Source organism: Dermacentor andersoni, chromosome 10, assembly GCF_023375885.2.
Source record: "Dermacentor andersoni chromosome 10, qqDerAnde1_hic_scaffold, whole genome shotgun sequence".
Taxonomy (NCBI): domain Eukaryota; kingdom Metazoa; phylum Arthropoda; class Arachnida; order Ixodida; family Ixodidae; genus Dermacentor; species Dermacentor andersoni.
The window spans coordinates 25,701,167-25,723,636 of record NC_092823.1 but is presented as its reverse complement, the minus strand read 5'-3'; the positions used below and the strand labels follow the sequence as shown (position 1 = coordinate 25,723,636).

The following is a 22,470-nucleotide window of genomic DNA, read 5'->3' as shown; positions in this document are numbered from 1 at the left end:
TATGTTGGTCGCTTTTCTTGTCCCCTGTGATTTTGTTAATCTACTTTGGGTGTGGGTATGTGTTTGTCTGGAGTCGCCTAAACGCGACCGCTTGCGTTTTATCGAGCTGTTTGGCCGGTGGTGGGAGCGCGCGACGCCTCAAGCGATACCTATGGGCTATTTCATGATAAGTCTCGCAGGGTTCCTAGTGTTCCTGCTCCTCACTCACGCCGTCCGCATTCGCGGACGAGGCTTGGCGCGCGAGATCTAGAGCCAAACTGAGCCGACGCGTTGCCGGGCACAGCCGCGTGAGCGGGGGTCCACACGAAGGTTTTCAAGCCGCTTAGGGGGCGCCGCGTGAGGACATCGTACGCCTGTTTGGAAATTCTACCACGGACAAAATTTACGATGGCTTGCTTGCTATCGCTGATGACGGTAATCCCTTCCGCATGCATGACCATGGCAATCGCGGTTGCCTCCGCTTCCCCACTCGGCCAGCCGTGATTGTTGTTTGTTCTATCAATCCTCCGTTGTGATTCGCTACCACCACAGTCATGAGGTCGCCGCGAGGGTGTCTCGCTGCGTCTGTGTAGACCACTCCATCCTGGAAGCCGTAGCGTCGCCAAATGGCTTCACTACGGGCCTGCCGACGACCCTGAGGGAACTCGGGGTCCATCTTGTGAGGTAGAGGCGGGGTCAATCAGCACCACGGCATGGGCTAGGGTGAGCTGCTTCGACTTGTACAGGCATACATAATCAGCAGAACCATGTATTCGACACCATATATCAAACTCGCAGCCACGGACTTGCCTAAATTAAACACAATGATCCGACGAAGCACAAAGGCAGCACTGGGCCTTCCGGACCGTGCGGCCACCGCAAGGCTAGAGGCCTTAGGCATGCACAACACGATCGAGGAGCTCTTAGACGCTCACCACACAGCTCAAGTCCGTCGTCTCTCGCAAACCCCGGCTGGCCGCACAGTCCTCCGGAAGGTCAGTCTCGAGGACATCCCCGAGGTTACAGAGTACATAACCTACTTCTGAGGCAATAAAGTATGGAGGAAATTCCGATTAGAAAGTTGTAGAGCGCTTAAGCAAAACGACTGATTAGACAGTTTCTAACATATCTATTATGTATTAGTGCTTTTCAGCTTCCCATCCACGCGAAATACGACAAAAAATACCATGTGACTTATCCGCTGTGATGGCAGCGCTCCCAAACTGTCCGCGTACAAACGAACATAGCATCTACAAGGGCGTGCTGCCACTTAAAAGCGTAGAGTTCCATACAATAATTACTAGAGGGAACTCTTGTGCTAGTGCCTACAAGAGCTGCAATGAGAGCGGTTGTACCAGCTTGGAAATTATGGGAAGTTCATGGATTTGCATAAACTTCCTCTTTCTGGCTTCAACCGGCCTTGTGACTTTGTAAACTCGTTATTTTCAAAAATGCATTGCGTAATAAATATTCAGATAAACATTATTAATATTGTTCGACGGGAGGGTTCGAACAAAGCACCTCTAGCACAGAAGCCTGACTTTGAAACCATTAAACCACGGAGGCATGCATCAACGAGTGATGTTGAACGCCGCTATGCATTTATCGTGGGCATGCCAATGCCTTGAGGGGCCTGTCACGTTTCGATTTGACCACCTCGACAAGCTCAACCGTTGCAATTAGAAGCGATTATGCGTGTTCGCAGAGTCTTCTGCACATCGAACAGTATAGATTGCTCAAACATTTACGACAATGAAACCATAAAAAGCGTATTCAACAAAGTCACAAGAACGTATGAATCCACGAGCACGAAGATCAGACAAATCCACGTACTTCCCATCATTCCCATGGTGGGTCAACGACTGCAGCGCCAGAGATCCCTCTAGTATATTGTTACGTAGGAAGACGCCGACGAAAAGCTATATACAAGTATATTTACAAGGCAATACGCCGCACTTGGCCAACAGGCAACAGCCCGCGCTAGCCTCTAATCGTCGTCGTCGTCTTCACCCTGCTCGCCTCTTGGTCATCGCAAATACTGTTCCGTAGTACTACCCCCGGCGGCAAAAGCGCCGTCCCAGAGCGACTAAACGCCGGACTCGGAAGCAGTGTAGTGACGTGCACTACTGACGTGCACAACATCACTAGATGCCAGAGTAGAGGACGAGGTTGAAGGCACAGGAGCAATTTCGTATGTCACAGGCGTCACTTGGCGCAGCACGCGGTAGGGCCCTGTATATCGGGAAAGGAGCTTCTCTGAAAGTCCGACGTGACGAGAGGGCGACCACAGGAGCACGAGCGCACCAGGCGAAAACTGTACGTCATGATGGCGGGCGTTGTACTGACGCTGCTGAGTGGTTTGTGAGGCCGTCAGTCGAGTACGGGCAAGCTGGCGTGCATGGTCCGCGAGGGCGATGGCGTCGCGCGCATACTCGCTTGTTGAGATCGCAGCAGGAGAAAGTGCCGTGTCTAGGGGCAAGGTCGGTTCGCGACCGTACAATAGATAAAATGGAGAAAATCCGGCGGTGTCGTGTCGGGAAGAATTGTACGCAAATGTGACGTAACGAAGGGCAATGTCCCAGTCGTTGTGGTCCTTGGAAACGTACTTGGACAGCACAATGCGTTGGCGGGCTAATTGGTGCGAATCCATGAATACTTTGTTTTGCGCAAAACAACAGACACAAGAAACACGACTTGGGATCCGATGTTGGTGGCTGCACCGCATGGTGCTCACTGCGCATGTTCCTCTAGTTTGAGCTGTCTATAAAGGAGTGACGCAATAAAATGATGTCAATTGAGAGTAGCGCCTTGTCCTGTCGTCTTTCTTGTGTTTGATGTTTTGCGCTAAACAAAGTATTCATGTACTTGGACAGCATATCGGTAAGAGTACGGTTTAACCTCTCTGTCAGGCCATTGGTTTGAGGATGGTATGAGGTAGTCTGCTTGTGTTGAATGGAGCAGGAACGCACAATGTCGGCGATAACTTTCGAGAGGAAGTTACGACCACGGTCAGTAAGCAGCTGTCGTGGGGCAACATGAACTAAGATAGTGTCACGCAAGAAAAAGTCCGCGACGTCAGTGGCTCAACTAGTAGGGAGAGCACGCGTGATAGCGTATCGGGTGGCGTAATCAGTTGCGACGGCTATCCATTTGTTGCCAGAGGATGACGTGGGAAAGGGACCGAGGAGGTATAATCCAACACGAAAGAACGGTTCCACAGGGACGGTGATCGGCTGGAGATGACCGGCAGGTAGCACCTGAGGTGTTTTCCGACGCTGGCAGGGATCGCATGCAGCAACATATCGTCGGACGGAGCGAGCGAGACCAGGCCAATAGAAGCGGCGGTGGACGCGGTCGTACGTGCGGGTTACCCCAAGATGTCCTGCAGTGGGTGCGTCATGCATCTTAAAGAGCACAGTCTGTCGTACATGTTTTGGCACGACAAGAAGAAGATCAGGGCCGTCAGGGAGGAAGTTCCTTCGTTACAGAATGCCGCCCTGGAGGACGTATCGGCGAACGGATGCGTCGGTAGCTGTAGAGCGCAGTCGCTCGATGAGTACTCGCAGCGATAGGTATCGGTACTGCTCATCGGTTATGTTGGCGAAGGCAGACACCGAGAAAATGTCGTTGGCGGTACTACTGTCGGCGTCGTCAGGGTCGTCTACTGGGTAGCGAGACAGGCAGTCAGCGTCCTTGTGTAGTCGGCCAGATTTGTAGGTGACATAGTACGAATATTCATGGAGGCGTAAGGCCCAGCGAACAAGTCTTCCTGTAGGATCTTTCAGTCAGCATAACCAGCAAAGCGCGTGATGGTCTGTGACAACGGAATAGGGTCGGCCATATAAGTATGGGGGGAACTTCTCAACCGCCCAAACGAGGGCCAGACACTCACGCGCAGTGATGGAATAGTTGCGCTCCGCGCGCGAGAGGAGCCTGCTGGCGTAAGCGATAACACGGTCGTGGCCGCCAGTACTGCGCCAATTCCGTGACCGCTGTCATCAGTACGGACTTCGGTAGGTGCAGAAGGATTGAAATGGGACAGAACTGGAGGCGTTGTGAGAAGGTCGTTTAGAAGCGAGAAAGCAGAGGCCTCGTTATCTGACCACTGGCAGGCAGACGCAATTCACTGTAATAGATAAAACTGTATGAGGTACTGTGATCCCGTGTGTAAGGAGGACGTCTTGCATAGGAGCCGCGATGTAGTGACCGTCGGGGACTGGTGGGGATGACACGAAGTCAACGTAAGTCAGTGCCGAAGGTGGCAAGCGAACGAAGTCCACGGAACTGAGGCGACTGGGGTGTGGTTCGGCGGGATCCAGAACGGGCAGGTCAAGGCGGAGAGTACTGGCGGAACAATCGATGAGAGCAGAATGTGCGGAGAGGAAGTCTAAGCCGAAGATGATTTCGTGGGGACAGTGGGCGATGACTGTGAATAGCACGATAGTGGAGCGATCGGCGAAGGAGACGCGGGCGGCACACATACTAATTACAGGGGCTGTTCCGCCATCGGCAAGACGGACGACAGGCGTCGTGGCGGGCGTGATTATTTTCCTCAGCCGGTTACTAAGGTCAGCGCTCATTACCGATAAATGCGCCCTAGTGTCTATGAGAGCAGATACAGAAACACCGTCGACTTCCACATCAAGAAGGTTCAGATTACTGGGCAACGACAGTAGAGGATTTGGCGGCGTAGGGAGCAATGCAGCGTCACCTCGAGGCGCTGCATCGTCTAGTTTTCCGGCCGGGAGTGGCGTCCGAAGGGAGTAAGCGAATAGGAGCGACGGGGCTGGGGAGAGCGAGATTGTCGTCGGTGGGGCAAAGGCGAACGAGAATAGGGGCGGTTCGGCGCAGGAGAATGTGTGGCGGCATTATCGGTGTGGGCAGCATAGGGAGGAGAAGGGCCACCTTGTGGGCAGAGTAGGCAGTATAAGTAGACCGGTTCGGGGAACTCCAGCGACTGCGTCAGTGCCGAGAAATGTGCCCGATTCGATGGCAGTGAAAACAAATGGGTTTGTCCTCTGCAGTGCGCCATTCAGACGGGTTGCGGAAACGTGGTTGGTAAGAAGATGCGGGACAGGGCGGAATCGAAGAAGCCGGGTGGGTATCAGGGCGATGGGCCGAGCAGATGGTGTGAAGACCCATGTTTGCGAACTCCTGGCGGACAGCTGCCTGTATCAGGGAAACCGTGACTGCAGGTGCATTGCAGGTGCTGGAGTCGCAGGCAGCCGGATAGGCGGCCTAGATCTCACGCCGGACGATTCTGGTAACATCGCCATTGTTGCTGGGACGAGGAGCGTCGGCACAGGAAGATGTCGCTGTGGTGTTGGTCGATACGTCGAACTGTTGGTCGATATGTCGGCTTTTAGCGAGTTCCAGGCGGCGGCACACTTTTATAACTGCATCCACCGTCACCACGTTGTTAAAAACCAGCAAGCTGAAGGCGTCATCGGCAATGCCTTTGAGGATGTGGGAGACCTTGTCGGACTCAGCCATGTGTGCGTCAACTTTGCGGCACAGAACCAAGACGTCCTGAATGTATGTGACGTAGTGCACTGTTGACGTCTGCGCACGGCCGGAAAGCGCCTCCTGTGCGGCAAGTTGGTGACCGTAGGAGTTGCCGAACAAGACTCGGAGCTTTTGCTTAAGCGAATCCTAAGCGAAGACTACGTTGGCGAGCATGTTAGTAGGGTCCTACCGGTTATTGCGGCTGACGTGTTCGTATAGGCTGATCCAGTCCTCGACGTCTTCCCCATCTTTGCCCGAGAATACGCCAGGATCATGGGGAGCGGGGAGAGTGATGTAGGTCGTCGAAGTGGCAGCAGGTATCGGAGCCGGCGGAGTCGAGTTGTCGCCGGGAGCCATGAAGGAAGGCTCCACATACCATCCACTGCGAAGGTCCGTGATGAGGTACAGGGAACGTCCACCTCCACCAGATATGTTACGTAGGAAGACGCCGATGAAAAGCTATATACAAGTATATTTAAGAGGCAATACGCCGCACTTGGCCAAGAGGCAACAGCCCGCGCTAGCCTCTAATCGTCGTCGTCGTCGTCTTCACCCTGCTCGCCCCTTGGTCATCGCAAATACTGTTCCCTAGCAATATTGTGGGAAACTATATGCTTAAAACGTGAGCGGGCAGTGACGAAGGCGTTGGCTGTGCGATTTACGCCAGCAATGTGCTTCCCTCGCGGCGATTCATGACATCAAGCAGACGCAGCGGCAGCCCACCCGGCTGAATGCTGTGTGCTATTGTGCGCGGAACACTTGGAAACAGTGCAATCACGACGAGCAAGCGCGCATGTCACGTGGTGTTTTTTTTTTTTTTTTGGTATTTCACGGTCATCCACAGTAAGCTGAAAAACACTAATACTGAATAGGTAGAAAGACAGAAGCTGTTTATTTGGGCGTTCTGCAAGCCACTCTGCAACTTTCTAATTGAATTTTTTTCCTAGCGTGGTTTGCTTCAAAAGTTAGTTAATTATTCTCGACCAATTATCTGATTACGCAAATTACAAAAGTAGCGTGCCACACTACATGCAAAAATGAGCAAAACACTACATGCAACATATATATATATATATATATATATACACCAGAAAAATAGCAGTTCTGGGTCCGGGTAAATATTCACAGTGAAGTAGACGCGTCTACTCCACTGTATCTATATATATATATATATATATATATATATATATATATATATATATATATATATATATATATATATATATATATATATATATATATATATATATATAAATACTCGGACTGACGAACGCTGGTCCACCAGTCGAAAACGTTTAGAAAGTACGTCTTCCAAAAAGTTCTTCGTCGCTTTCCTGCGTATCGATCATCGTCGTCAGCCTGGTTACGCCCACTGCAGGGCAAAGGCCTCTCCCAGACTTCTCCAACTACCCCGGTCACGTACCAATTGTGGTCATGTCGTCCCTGCAAACTTCTTAATCTCATCCGCCCACCTTTCTCCCGTCCCCTGCTACGCTTCCCTTCCCATGGAATGCAGCCCGTAATCCTTAATGATCATCCGTTATCTTTCCTCCTCATTACATGTCCTGCCCGTGCCCTTTATTTTTCTTGATTTCAACCAAGATGTCATTAACTCACGTTTGTTCCCTCACCCAATATGCTTTTTCATATCCCTTAACGTTACACCTATCATTCTTCTTTCCATAGCTCGCTGCGTCGTCCTCAATTTAAGTAGAACCCTTTTAGTAAGCCTCCAGGTTTCTGGCCCGTCCGTGAGTACTGGTAAGACACAGCTGCTATACACATTTCTCTTCAGGAATAATGGCAACCTGATGTTCATGATCTGCGAATGCCTGCCAAACGCACCCCAGCCCAATCTTATTCTTCTGATTATTTCAGTCTCATGATCTGGATCTGCGGTTACTACCTGTTCTAAGTAGATGTATTCCCTTACCACTTCCAGTGCCTCGCTACCTATCGTAAACTGCTGTTCTCTTCCGACGCTCCTAAACATTATTTAGTTTTCTGCAGATTAATTTTTAGACCCACCTTTCTGCTTTGCCTCTCCAGGTCAGTGAGCATGCATTGCAATTGGTCCCCTGAATTACTAAGCAAGGCAATATCATCAGCGAATAGCAGGTTCCTAACGTTTTCTCCATTAACTTTTATCCGTAATTCTTCCCAATCCAGGCCTCTGAATGCCTCCAGTAAATACACTGTGAATAGCATTGGAGAGATCGTGTCTCCCTGCCTGACGCCTTTCTTTATTGGGATTTTGTTGCTTCCTTTATGGAGGACTACGGTGGCTGTGGAGTCGCTATATATATCTTCCAGTATCTTTACATATGGCTCATCTACACCCTGATTCCGTAGTGCCTTCATGACTGCTGAGGTTTCGACTGAATCAAATGCTTTTTCGTAATCAATGAAGGCTATATATAAGGGTTGGTTATATTCCGCACATTTCTCTATCACCTGATGGATAGTGTGAATATGGTCTATTGTTGAGTAGCCTTTACGGAATCCTGCCTGGTCCTTTGGTTGACAGAAATCTAAGGTATTCCTGATTCTATTTGCGATTACCTTAGTAAATATTTTGTAGGCAACGGACAGTAAGCTGATCGGTCTATAATTTTTCAAGTCTTTGATGTCTCCTTTCTTATGGATTAGGATTATGTTAGCGTTCTTCCAAGATTCCAGTACGCTCGAAGTCATGAGGCATTGCGTATAGATGGTGGCCAGTTTTTGTAGAAAAATCTGCCCACCATCCTTCAACGAATCTGCTGTTACCTGATCCTCCCCAGCTGCCTTCCCCCATTCCGTAGCTCCCAAGCCTTTCTTTACTTCTTCCGGCGTTACTTGTGGGATTTCAAATTCCTCTAGGCTATTCTCTCTTCCATTATCATCGTGGGTGCCACTGGTACTGTATAAATCCCTATAGAACTCCTCAGCCACTTCAACGATCTCACCCATATTAGTAATGAATGATATTGCCGGCTTTGTCTCTTAACGCATACATCTGATTCTTTCCTATTCGTAGTTTCTTCTTCATTGCTTTTAAGCTTCCTCCGTTCCTGAGAGCATCTTCAATTTATCCATATTATACTTCCTTATGTCAGCTGTCTTACGCTTTTTGATGAACTTGGAAAGTTCTGCCAGTTCTATTCTAGCTGTAGGGTTGGAGGCTTTCACACATTGGCGTTTCTTGATCAGATCTTTCGTCTCCGGGGATAGCTTACTGGCATCCTGTCTAACGGAGTTTCCACCAACTTCTATTGCACACACCTTAATGATGCCCATGAGATTGTCGTTCATATGTTCAACACTGAGGTCCGGTTCCTGAGTTAAAGCCGAATACCTGTTCTGTAGCTTGACCCGGAATTCTAGTTTCCCTCTTACCGCTAACTCATTGATCGGTTTCTTATGTACCAGTTTCTTCCGTTCCCCCCTCAGGTCTAGGCTAATCCGAGTTCTTACCATCCTATAGTCACTGCAGCGCACCCTGCCGAGCACGTCCACATCTTGTATGATGCCAGGGTTAGCGCAGAGTACGAAGTCTATTTCATTTATAGTCTCGCCGTTCGGGCTCCTCCAGCTGCACTTTCGGCTATCCCTTTTGCGGAAGAAGGTATTCATTACCCGTATATTATTCTGTTCTTCAAACTCTACTAATAACTCTCCCCTGTTATTCCTAGAGCCTAAGCCATATTCCCCCACGGACTTGTCTCCAGCCTGCTTCTTGCCTACCCTGGCATTGAAGTCGCCCATCAGTATAGTGTATTTTGTTTTGACTTTACCCATCGTCGATTCCACGTCTTGATAGAAGCTTTCGACTTCCTGGTCATCATGAGTGGATGTAGAGGAGTATACCTGTACGACCTTCAGTTTGTACCTCTTATTAAGTTTCACAACAAGACCTGCCACCCTCTCGTTAATGCTATAGAATTCTACAGCAACCAGCTATATCCTTATTAATCAGGAATCGGACTCCTAGTTCTCGTCTCTCCGCTAAGCCCCGGTAGCACAGGACGCTCCCGTTTTTAGCACTGTATATGCTTCTTTTGTCCTCCTAACTTCACTGAGCCCTATTATATCCCGTTGACTGCCCTCTGATCCCTCCAACAGCACTGCTAGACTCGCCTCACTAGATAACGTTCTAGCGTTAAACGTTGCCAGGTTCAGATTCGAATGGCGGCCTGTCCATATATATATATATATATATATATATATATATATATATATATATATATATATATATATATATATATATATATATATATATATATATATATATATATATATATATATATATATAGTCCCCTTCAAGGAGGTTCCGCTTAATTCATTTTTGTGTATAAGGGAGTCGTTTTGTATGGCTGGCTTCAATATTGAGATAAATACAACTGAACAAGCTCAGGCATCATTAAAGGGACACTAAAGGCAAATACTAAGTCAAACTGAAGTAATAGATTAGTACTCAAGAACCTCTAAGGCGTCAATATTATCGCGAACAGAGCCTTAATAATTGAGAAATCGAGGTAAATGCAGCACATGTTTAGAGACTCCCCGGGACATTCAAGCACTTTCTCGATGACGAAAGCACTCCTCAGTTAAGTTCTATCACGAGTACTGAACTACTCGTTGCAAAAACATCCTCGTATGGTATTATAAACGCATGTAAAATGATACGTGTCCAGCTCCATTTCATGTTTGGAAAAGAAAACTCATTGAAATTACCGTTGAAAACGCCGTGGGCGGTCGATAGGTTTCGTTTTGGCTCCACTCTGCGCCACCCACGCTTTCGCGTTTCAACACCTTCCTGATCGCGTAGTGCTGCGCTGATTTTGCTGGCTCGTGAAACTCGCACAAACTGCAAGTAGCAGAGAATTCAACTTCCACGCGATGTCGTGGGATGCCCGAACGGTCTACGCCACTTGACCAAAAAGCAGCTGCAGCGGCGAATCCGCCGCTCCGTCTTGGCTCGGTGCCGCCGTCTGTCGGGGCCGACTGACTTGCGACAGCAAAGCGTGGTGATGGCGTCTGCAACGTCACCACTCCTTCGGTTGATTGGCAGAAGATTTCAGTTTCGAAAAAGGTATTCGGACCCTTCGGATACAATTTTCTCGTAAACTTAGTCTTTTCTTGGCACGAAACAAGCGTTGCGAGGTTTCTGGAATGGTATTTGAACAGTCCATGTCGACTTGGTATTTGCCATTAGTGTCTCCTTAAGCCGCTCCGCATTCATTCATATACTTTATTTTTAAAAAAGCAGCTCAAATATACTATGACATTATTGAAGCACAATGCTTGCAAACAGCACAGACGACGGCTCGGTAACTCAGGTTGCGTTATTCCTAAAAGTAATCGTTCACCATTGCATCTTTACCTTTTTGTGAGCGTCAATAATTGCTAAAACCGTAGTATGTACCAGCTGTTGAGACATTGTGGAAGGTGAGTTTTAGGTTATTGGTTGCTATCGTGAAAACTCATGAATACCACCCACAATTATTGTGAACAGGGTAGAAGTGGTTTATGATGACAATACCCAAACGCTGCCATAAAAAGGAACAAGCACATTGCTAAGTTTCGACTGTGTAGCTATTCTTTTATTTTGTGAGAGCAGCAAAAAAGATATTTCAACCAAAATATGTCTAGCAATTAAGCAGTATGCTAAGTGGTAGCAAAGTATTTAAGAAAATCTGAAAGCAACCAGTGAAGCAATGTTTGTGTGGTTCAGTTTGTTTCCTTTTTTTTGGCACAGACCAGATTTCAGAGGGTGTTAATGTAAAGAATGATTGTTATTCCATAATGGGACCATCCTGTTTAGCAGCCAAACAACCAAATTATGGGTAATATGTTAACTGCGCATAAGATGGTTAGAACAAACTTTTCCGCAGGCTACAATTATTTTTACTCATCACGAAGACATTCTTTGTACTCAGTGCTTACTTTTTCGCAGGTACGAGCAGAAGGATGGCGACCTACTGAGGGCAATGGTTGAGTCGCGTAGACAAACCGAAGAACTGAAACAGGCACTCACGCAAATGAGAATCCAGTGCAGTGGTTCTGTTCCTCTGGAAAAGTTAGAAAGTATTCTCTCACAGTTCAAGAGTGGACACCAACACTTTCAAGAAGACAAGGTAAGGAAACTGAAATCTGGGGCGGAGTTCGGTCCTCCATGACGGAAAAGTTGCGGTCATCGTAAAATATAGGCTGAGCTCAGCAAAGTGAGTCATGCAGATTGCAAATCATATACATAGTCGGCAATGATATAACGAATTTTTTTTCAAACGTGTCGTTTTATACGACGGTGCGAGGCTCATAGCTTCGTAGTACTTACTCTTTGCAAATTGGGATCCAGCGTATAAAGGTGTCCTACCTGTAACTACCTTCCTGCTTTTTCGTTTTCCCTAAGTGATAGCGACGAAGAAAGAGTACAGTAATAGTATTGAATTCGCGTATAATTGCCTAAGTATTACGACTATGAACGCTGTTTGCGCGAGATCTGGAAAGTTTTGGTAGTTCAGTGGAGGCGGTATCCGGATATTTTTATCGGGACTGTTAAGATAGAAATGAGGTACGGTGTTTAACGTGTCTCGAAACTGCAAATGGGGTTGTGAGAGAGGCCGCAGTAAACGGCAGCGGATCAGGTTTGGCAGCCGGGTGCCCTCTAACGCGCACCCTAATCTAAGTGAACGACCGTTTTTCGAATTCGTTCCCATTTAAAGGAGGCCGCCCTGTCGACATCGAACCCATGACCGCGTACTCAGCAAGGAAACGCCATAGTCATAAAGCCACTGGGGCGAGCAATGCTGGGAGAAGCACTGACCAAGACTCCATGGGCTAACCTTGTGCACATGGACAAATACTCAAGAGAATGGACGGCGGCTGCTGTAGCCTAATTGGTAAAGCGCAGCAAAAGTTAATTCGAAAGGCAACAGTTCGGTCACCACTTGTGGCAAAATTAGGTCTTCGTGCACATTGATTAGCAATTTATCTTAATATTTATACATTTGCAATAAGCATATGAATTCGTTTCTCCTATGTTTCCTTCCTTTTTTTTTATTCGGTTTCTTCTTATGTTGTGGCTGTGCCTCTGTACCTCCTAAGTTTTACTTACACGCCGCAAGGACGCAGCAGTGACTTGAAACACCTGTGTTGCCAATAATTTTCAGCTAGCGAAATAGCCCCCGCGGTTCCGTACCCGTCAGCCAAAGCGGGACGTTCACGAGATGCTTCAGAAAACAAATCCATAATCTCAATTTTTTATATTTGCAAATTTCCGTGGTTCTGCGGCGCGCCCTCCTACATAATATAAAGACTCGCTGTGGGCGCACCGTGGCATTCGCACCGCTTTATTTTTAGGAAAGTCGTCGGACGTCAATTTTTACAATGCGTAGGTTGCTTTTTTGGTGTAAAATCGACAGCTGCTCTGCAACTCGCTACTAGCCAACGTGTGCATCAAAGCGCCTGCAAATATATGTTCGCTTCCTGTTCCAGGACTTGCCCTCATGCAAGAATTGCAGTGCCTTGACCAACACGCTTAGAGCGCAGACGGAGGAGCTCATCACTTCCAGGCAAAACGCAAAGCTTCTGCAGAAGGTACTATGCCCACTGTGTATAGAGCCTAGTATACCAAGGATGGGATAGGGTCCCAAGGGAAGACACGCGTCGAGGACGTCAGGGAATCGACATATTCAGAAGTTTGCCTGCTTTCGTTGGCGCCAACTTATTGCTGTCAGTGACGGTGTGCACATGTGCGGCACATAATTCTTTTTGCCGGTTCTGTAATATAGTGGGAAAGAAAAATACGCCGAGTATTTTAACACTGAAATATAATGCATATCCAATTGCGCACATGTTGAAATCTATGTGAACGCGAAGCTGTAATCAAGCGATGTGAATTATGCAGTACACAACTGAGGACGATGCGCACAATTGTGCTACTTTCATTCCATGTAACTTGCAGCCTCCTATTCCTTTATGTTATACACCGCGGAGATCATGACCTTAAATTCATAGAATTTTTATGTGTATGCACTAAACTTCTCGCAAGCTATCCCGAAATGCGAATACCAGATCAGGCGCATGCCAAGGGTGAGATGTCTACGCACAGATGCCACAAGGACGGAGGCGAAGTTTGTCGTTTTTGGTGGTAGCAGAAAGCACAAGAGATGCGCGACCCCATTTCTATTTTTTTATTGAAGGATATTGCGCATCTTGTGTCACATTCGAATCAGTGTGAGGGATCGGCCAAGAAGGAGCACGCTCCCAGTACCACATAACAAATGTAGGAGTCAAGTGACTTCAAGGAAATCAAAGAAAACTCCGGATAAGCTGTTTTATTGCATTTAGAGGAAGCTTAAGCTCGGGGGCTCCTATCGAACTACACAAAGAAATAAAATGGTTTTTCTCGGCAACCACTGCGCCAAATTTAACAAAGTTTTTTGCAATTCAAAGAAAACACTAAAATCTAGTTACTGCTGGATTCAAATGTTGGTTTAGGCCGTTGATTGTTTTATCGGAACTGTTGAAAAACTGAAATTTTCAAAAAAGGAAACTATGAAGTTCACCCTTCTATATCTCTGAAAAAATTGAAATAAGTTCTATCAGTTCCTTTTAATAGTACATTTAAGGCACGGAAAATTAATCTATGTGATACATGACTCTTACGTACACCACTAACATTGAGTAGCACTTTTGCGAAATGCTCGTAAACATTGCAGCAAGTTTACGTAAAATATAAATAATTATATCACATTTGTCTGCTTTGGATGTCCTAATAGTTGCTGTTACAGAAATGCGATACCTTTTTTTTCGTGCAGCGTTACAAATTTGTAATCTTGTTGCCTCTATTTTTTTCACACAAATTTTTGACTATTGGGGTAAGAAAGTCAGACGTAAATCAAAATTATATTTCCAACTGTCACTACAATTTAGGTTTATCTCTCAAATGCATTAAATTTTATTAAACTCTGCCGAGGAGTTATCCAAGAAGAAAGTGGGTGGCTGGAGCCCCAGCTAAAGCTTCCTCTCCAGAGCTTGGGGTGATTGAGATACCTATGAGCGGTTAACATGCTATCACATGCTATCGGGCCTGATCCTTCCGCGCTGATATGTAGGCGCTTGCGTGGAAGAGAAAGAGAACTCTTTGGGCTGTTCCCCATAATGACGTTGACCTCGGCTGTATCTTTGTACTTCTCCCGGGTCATAACCGGTAGAGGTGCAGGGTGCGTGCACTTTCACTCAGAGGTTTCCGTCATCGGTCAAAATATTTAGATACAGCCGCAACCCCTACAGCTAGAAACACCCACCGTCTGCACAAACTGCCGCCCGAATTGGTCCCAGGTCACCTAGACTAGAAAGTATGTGGAATACGACGCCAAACCAGGCTAGACAGACCCACAATACTTGTTCTGCTGCTCTCCGATAGATTAACAATACGTCGCAGACACCTAAATCGTCCCACGGAAATGTTTATTGCGATAGCGATTATATTAACACTCCAAGCGCACTTCTGCCGTCGGCGACGCGGCGAGGTTCCGTGTAACGTCCATGGGCGATAAAATCTTCGTGTGCGCTATATCATTCACGTGCGAGTGAAAGCACACGAGGGTGAGCTGGCGACCACTGATCTTCTGGCGCACGAAAAGGAGGAAAGCGGAGAGGAACTGCGCCGTCTTCCGTCGCGCGCCAGGCTCCCAGGGGGAGGGGGGTGCGTTCTCCTCATGGCGGTCCGGGCGCATGTGCGCGTTCACCCTCGCCGCTGTATTAATGCGACAGCGTTAAGGAGCTCGTGTCGCAGAAAATCCGGTGTCGTCGGCGTCGGCGTTGGCCGTGAGCGATAAATCCCAGAAGGCACTTCATAAATAAAAAACACCTTGCAAGATGGGCTGGTGGGAATCGAACCAGGGTCTCCGGAGTGTGAGACGGAGACGCTACCACTCAGCCACGAGTTCGTTCCTTCGAAACGGGACAAAATCGCCTCTAGTGAATGCGGTGTTGCCTTAGAAACGTGCCGTAGAAAGTTATACTGCGGTGTATATCGGTAATTATCAACATGTAACTTACAGAAGTCGCAGTTTCACGAGTAGCGAAGTACGTTTCCGCTACATTTCTTCTGCACTCTGCGCACACGCAGAGCCATCTTGCGGCAAACACAGAAGACCCCCTCCTCGCAATGTACGGCGCTGCCCCGACACATGGCGCGCCACTCGCCCCATGATCGCGTCGGGGCCCGGCAATCTGTGCCGATGGCGACCTTTGGCTGGCGTAGCGCGTTTGAGTAGGCGGTGCGAACGGGGTGCGATAACGCTATCGCGTTCCACTCTTGAAGGCAAAGCTTAAGCGTCCTCCAATTTTATTGAAAGCCATTTGCGTCCTGGACCGGTTCCGCCGTTGGTAGGGAGGGGTGAGGGCGTTCTACTCGGTGCAGCACGGCCGGCTAGCCCGCCCGGGCCACACTTTCTTGAAAGCAATCTTGGTTGGGCTTGGTTGGTGCTGATGCGAGCGGCAGCGCAATCGTCAATTCGCTCGCTGCTGCTGTCGCCCCTACTCACTCCAGTGTTTTGACAGCAGATGTCCGCGATCATCGAATGAGATGTGCTTGTTAACTGACACCGTGCTTGTTAATTTAGTTTTTAAGGAAATGTTTACAAGTCGATACGGCCAATAAAAACAATATTCTTGCTTCATACAGTTGTATAATAATTTCTTATAGCAATAGACGTTTCGCCGTTCGGGCAGAAGTGCGTCTTTTTTAGAACAAACCAATAAGGAAAGGCTCTGTTCAGACCGCAGCCGGTACCGTGACCGTACGGGGGGATGACGGTTGTGTGAATCAGGCCTAAAGCTAAACCACTTAGAATGTGCTCAGCACGAGGAGAGATAATTCGAAATCTGCCATGTTAGCGTGCAGTTTTTATGACCACTAGTGACACCAAGGTACCGCTAATAATGCGCAAAAGGACCAAGATGGCCGATGACCAAGGAGCACGCGCATTTTTCGTTTCTTTCTTCATTTATCTATTGTTATTTCTTCTGGCCTTTTGTGTTTCAGATCTCTTAAAGTTATGTATCTTCACCGACTAGCACAGGTCACCTTTTTGGTACAGTGAGACTCTCACACCAAAGTAGGCCAATTTCTCTTTTTTGTTGTTGTTGTTGTTAACGGTTTGTGCAGAGGCTCGACGAGGAGCACCGTAACCTGCAGATCTCGGCCAACTCCCTCCGTGTCAAAGACACAATCATCCAAGAGTTGAAGCAAGCACTGCGCCGAGCGGCTGCAGAGGAGGCTATGCCTTGGGACATGAAGAAGCTCAAGAAATCCTTGCGCGTGGCAATGTTGACAGTCAACTCATTGCAGGTACGCTTAAGGTTGCACCGAAGGTGGTTGCGCAATCTGTCATGAGCAGCAATATTTCTGCAATGCAAGATTTCCTCCATCCATGCTTACCAGCCCTTTCTCTTTTTTTCTGCATTTGGGGAAGTTGTCATACTGCGATATACGGGATTGAAATTATTGCTACAAAAGCCTGCTTGCGGAGCGACGCGATAAGCTGTTGAAAATCATAAAACTGTTTGTGGTTTGCATACTGCATTACAGCTTCTACAGTGACAAAACATTGCCACTCGTCGCCTTCTTTGAGCGACTTTAGTTGCAAAAATTAAAAACAAAAGGGAATTAAGTTGCGGTTGTGGTAGTGTTGGAAGAGGCGGAGTTATCCTGCCCTTCCTGACCGGTAACTTTTCCGCCTGAGCATCTCTCGCATTCTTAGCCCGGATATTTCACCAGACGTTCAACAATTCGCTGTGTCGGACGAAGACAATCAGCAAGCGTAGAACGATTTTACTTATTTTATTCCCAGAAAGGCTGGGATTAGGGTTCTATTGACGTTTAGCACCAACAATCTGGTTTTATATGAGTACAGGAGTGAATAAGTCTGCGCGTTCATCAAGCTCAATTCTTATACTGAGTTACAAGCACAACAATGACGCGCCTAGCCTTTCTTTACCACACGTACGCGGCAGCTGTCTCTACTATTTGCAGGAACGAAGACGTGACAAAGGTAATCGGAGCGTAATTATTTAATTTGCCGTGCAAGGCTTGGCTTTCTTTTTCTGAGTTCCTACAAGTTAGGAAAGACTTGTAGCCGTGTCCGGACAATTTATGCATTCTGAGTTTGCGGTTGACTGGGTAGCGATCGAGTCATTGAAGGGCGAACCATGCCCAGTCGCTTCCCAACGAGCCGCATTTATAAGTATATTGTGTTGACTCTTACGCTAATTCGACTGCTGCACGGCACCTGGTGGAGCTTTCAGGAGCAAAAATGCGGGAAGTCTGGAAAGCGAGCTTTCTATTTCATGCACTTAAGGAGCGCTTGCAAGAACACAAACGCAAGAACAAGAGGGACAACGCTCTTGTTAGACCTCAACTAGAAGTTGACGCGTGGAGAAATAAAGCGCACATTCGGTCGCATAAGAGTAGATCTATGCCGCAACTCTCGTCCTCGAAGTGCGTAAATCCAGTTTTCAAGTCGTTGGACCTTGGTAACTCGCAGGGAGTGACACAGAGGATGCCGCGAATGAAAGTTGGCTAATGCAGCGACAAGACTTAAGTGCTAGCCAATGGTGTATGGCGACCTCAACGGTGCTCTTGTTCGACAGATTCTGCATGTCGAAATAGGGCTGATTTAAGTACACGTGCCTTGTTTACAGTTATGGTTAACCTAATTATCATGATGCAAGAGTACTTAGGATGGAGGATTGTTAGAAATCTGCTGAAGAAATATACATGTCACTGTCACATCGTGTCCAATGATTGCAAAACATTAAAAAGAAAACAGTGCGCCTATTGCGTTGCACGTGCAGCTTGGTATGATAAAGGTTACTTGGTCTTTGCTTTACTTGGTGCATTAAAAGGTGACGCACCTGCTTTGGTAATAAAGAAGTTAAGGTGATTCCCAAATTGGACCACGCCTTCCCCGAAAGGCTACTGCGAGTGGCTATTTGATGTCTTTTATTTTTCTTTTGTGAACATTTGCGCTGCAAACTCGCTCTTCGTATTGTTCCGCGATGTATTCCTCCATTGTTGTTACAGCCAGAAGGGTAATTCCTCCGGCGTTCTCGCACTAGTTCAAGTTTTTCTCGTTGCATCAATACCCACAATTACCTTAGGGACTACACTAGGTATGTTTCGAGATTTTCGAAGAATATTTTCTTCGGAGAACTCTTTCATTGCTTGGTCCGCGTACGGAATGCAGGCACTGATGCGGCAGAAGGAAGCCACCGTAGAACGCTACCGCGCCTGCGTCGCCACTCTACGCAACGAGATGCAGCAGCAGAGCCAGAGGCTGTCAGCGGAGGCGCACGTCTTACGTGCCAAACTACTGGACATCGCGGCCGCCCGGGAACAGCCAGAACAAGATGGCGACGCCATCCACGACAAGCCGCGACATTTTCAGGACCAGGTAATGTGGTACTTGGAAATTAAGAAGTCACTGATAGCGTTCATAATTCATGTTCGTCCAACATGAACTAAGCTGAATTGCAATGAATCTAGAGCTTTAAAAAAATTAAATTATGGGGTTTTGCGTGCCAAAACCACTTTCTGGTTATGAGGCACGCCGTAGTGGAGGACTCCTGAAATTTCGACCACCTGGGGATCTTTAACGTGCACCTAAATCTAAGTGCACGGGTATTTTCGCATTTCGCCCCCATCGAAATGCGGCCGCCGCGGCCGGGATTCGATCCCGCGATCTCGTGCTGAGCAGCCTAACATTATAGCCACTGAACAACCACGGCGGGTCTAATGAAAGCTTAACTATCACCTTGGCAAGGGGTACTCTCGTACGACGACTTCCGGAGGTGAATTCCGGTTCGCGAGATTTCGCGGCACGATTGCGCCGGACGCTTATTGGCGGCTACAAGCGACAGCTTTTCCGGCAAAAGCCAGGCACGCGGCCTTTGCACGGTTGACATGGTGCTAAACATGCTATCACCCGCACGCTCTGCGCCTCCGACGCTAGTCACGCGAAATGTTGCGACAGGGAAGTATCTGGGCCAAGAATCAACTATTAGCCAAACTTATGAACGAACTTTTGCCTAAGAAAAATCTTGCGAACATGCGTATTCACGAAACTATACTGTTCGTAAGTTCAGCCAGGTTGCGAGGTCCACCGCTGCACATCCGAACGCTGTAGTCGAAAAAAGGCGTGTGTGTAGTGATAGCAGAATTGCGGACGTCAGTACATGCGCCAATAGTGAGCCTGAGTCGATTCATAAAAGCTCAAGAGCCGTCGCAGCTGCCGACGTAACAAGAAATTTCTACGATAGGAAGGTAGCAGTCTTACGAACAGAATTATGCGTATCCGCGCCGCTCAAGCCGACGCACACCTGATAGCAGATGTTGGCGCGTGCTTATATTTTTGTGGCGCACTCTGATCAGTCATCTCATAGTGCATTCTAGTTTTCGTGTATAATTGTATTGAGCGTATGCGACTGTGGAAGGCAGTAACAATAATACTGTGCTGTGAACTTATGCTTAATGTCTGAGAGGCTGTATTTCTGTGTCATAGGCTGTCTGAGCCAGATAAATTTGGAAACTTTCCAACGGAAAACTAAAAAAAAAAGGAATTGATAAAATTATATATGACGGCATTCTACTCTCTGCGTGCAAAGCATAAGTGATCCTTTCAAAACAGTTTTTTTTTCATAGTGGTTTTTTCCGTTCAGACGCACACGCACGTTATAGTGTTGCTTCTGAGCACAGTGTACGTGACACTGTTTCATTAGCTGGTGTTCTTTGTATGCTTCTTGAGCTAAAACTGAGCCCTCGACTTGATCCCATACCTAACATGTAGCTTTAGCTCTGTGCTGAAATTCTGTGGACGTTTTGAACTGTTATTTTCCGTGCGTCGATTTCCTAAGCTTGCATACCTAACGATTGGCGAAGAGCACGTGGAGTGCCTGTGTTCAAGAAAGGTGACACTTTCCTGCTTAATAATTATAGCCCAATTTAATTAACATCGTCGTGTTGCAACATCTTGGAACATATCATTGCTAACTATATCGCAGCTTTCCGTGATGATAACTGCTTGCTAACTTCATTTGAACACGGCTTTAGGAAGAACTATTTAACTGAAACGCAAATAACTTCCGTCGTCAGTTTTCTCAAGATTGTAAGGTAAGTCCGCGCACGCTTATCACTTATGCTTCCAATCTTGTTTCGCATACTAACCTTCTTTTTAAGCTTGAATGCCTTGGTCTGCCTGCTTTCATAATTAACTTGTGAAATGTTTCCCTTACTGACAGAAGTCAGCTTGTGTTTGTGAATGGCTACTCTTTTTCCTCGCTTCCTGTTTCTTCCGGTGTCCCCCAAGGCAGCGTCCTTGGTCCCTTCCTATTCCTCCTTTGCATAAATGATATTCTTAACGAAATTACGGAAACTTCGAGATTTAAATTTTTTTTCCCGGATGATTGGGGTTTGTTTAGAACAGTAAGTACCAGGTACCGGTAAGTAGGTACCGCTACTTAGTTCCAGCGCAAATAATATTGCTGACCAGTATACTAAATGTGACATGAAACTAAATGTAAAAGAAATTGTTTTCATGAAAATAACTTGTAAAATTAGCAGCTTATAATACCACTAAACCTTCTCGCTCAACCCCTTAATGAAGCATGTACGTAGTATAAGTACCCTGGTCTCAACAATGAATAACAACTTAAGCCGAAATACCCCCATTGCTAACGTATGCGCACTATCCTTTCGTATATTGTCCGTCCGACGATGTAAGTTCAATCGCCCCCCCCCCCCTTTCGTCACGTCTCCGACGTTACCACCGGTCCGGCCCCGCGAGCAGCTTGCGTTGTCTCCTTGCCATCTGTGGCGTTGGCCACGCTTCAATGTCGGCGGTCTGCCAAATTTACTTCGTCATTCCCTTGGGCCCCTGAAATGGCGTTTCGTAGGTGAAAGTGGACACGTGGCGCCCAACCGGATGACGAAGTAAACTTGGGGGACTTCCGGCGTTGTAGTGCTAGGGGAACGCCACACACAGCGGGGAGATAAGGCAAGGTGCTCGCGGGCGGGACCAGCGGTGACCTCATAGATGTGACGAAAGGCGTGGGGGCAGCGACATCGACCACACAGATTCTCTTTTTCCAGCCAGTTTCGGTTTAAAGGAGCCTGCCAAAGGCAACGAATTGTTCGCAATCTTCCACATGAAAATTCAAAATTCAAAATTTTCAAAATTTCAAAATTCAAAATTTAATCCTTGGGATAGGTAGTGTAGAGGACGGGATTCAAAATACTCATTTGCTGTAGCCACCTATTGTTGATCATCAGAAAGTTAATTATCGTAACTTCGCTAACTACACACGTAATTCCGGAAATTAGACTGTATCTAGAGGCTGCCGCTCAGTACATTCGAAAGGGTAAACATAACGTTGCCGTGACTTATATTTTTCTCATTTACAAAAATTGGTGCAGCTAAACAAACCACCCTGTATATGTAGGGTCGGTCATTCAAAGAGTACAGCCTGTTTAAGTGGTTTTGACTTTCTGTGGTGGTGAGGTCCAATTGCAGTTGAGTGCTCTTTCACTCTCCGCATTTCTTTTATTTTCCTAAATTTGCGTGCACCGTCGAACTCGACAGTTACTGAGTCATCCAATTATCCACGCCTGCGGATAAAAATTATTTCCGAGTTTCTGTGTATCTGCTTCCATTGTCTTCTATCTGGTGCAGCTTGATCAACTCCGTGCACTGGACGAGGCGCACAGGGAAGCCGTCCGCATACTTCTCCAAGAGGCAGCGAAAGTGGTTCCTGCCCCTGTGATACCAACCATACCGGCGTCCACTGCGGAAAGACCCGGCTCTCCTCCGAGGTACAGCCACATTAAAAAGAGAGAGAGAACTGATAACCGTCAGATTACCAAGAAATCAATGGCCGTCCGTTGGGGTCCAGCAAGCTCTAACATTGCATAAGCACTGTTAGAACACGGAAAAACAG

General features: G+C 47.2%; 1 protein-coding gene across 1 annotated transcript in view; it reads left to right on the top strand.

Annotated features, from left to right (window-relative positions):
- LOC126519208 (uncharacterized) overlaps positions 1-22,470 on the top strand; it is a 136,681-nt gene that overhangs the window by 85,910 nt on the left and 28,301 nt on the right. Inside the window, exons 20-24 of the mRNA XM_050168825.3 lie at positions 11,423-11,603; positions 12,964-13,065; positions 16,646-16,828; positions 18,726-18,932; positions 22,206-22,345. Coding sequence (XP_050024782.3) covers positions 11,423-11,603; positions 12,964-13,065; positions 16,646-16,828; positions 18,726-18,932; positions 22,206-22,345 — 813 coding nt within the window. The remainder of the gene's footprint in view (positions 1-11,422; positions 11,604-12,963; positions 13,066-16,645; positions 16,829-18,725; positions 18,933-22,205; positions 22,346-22,470) is intronic.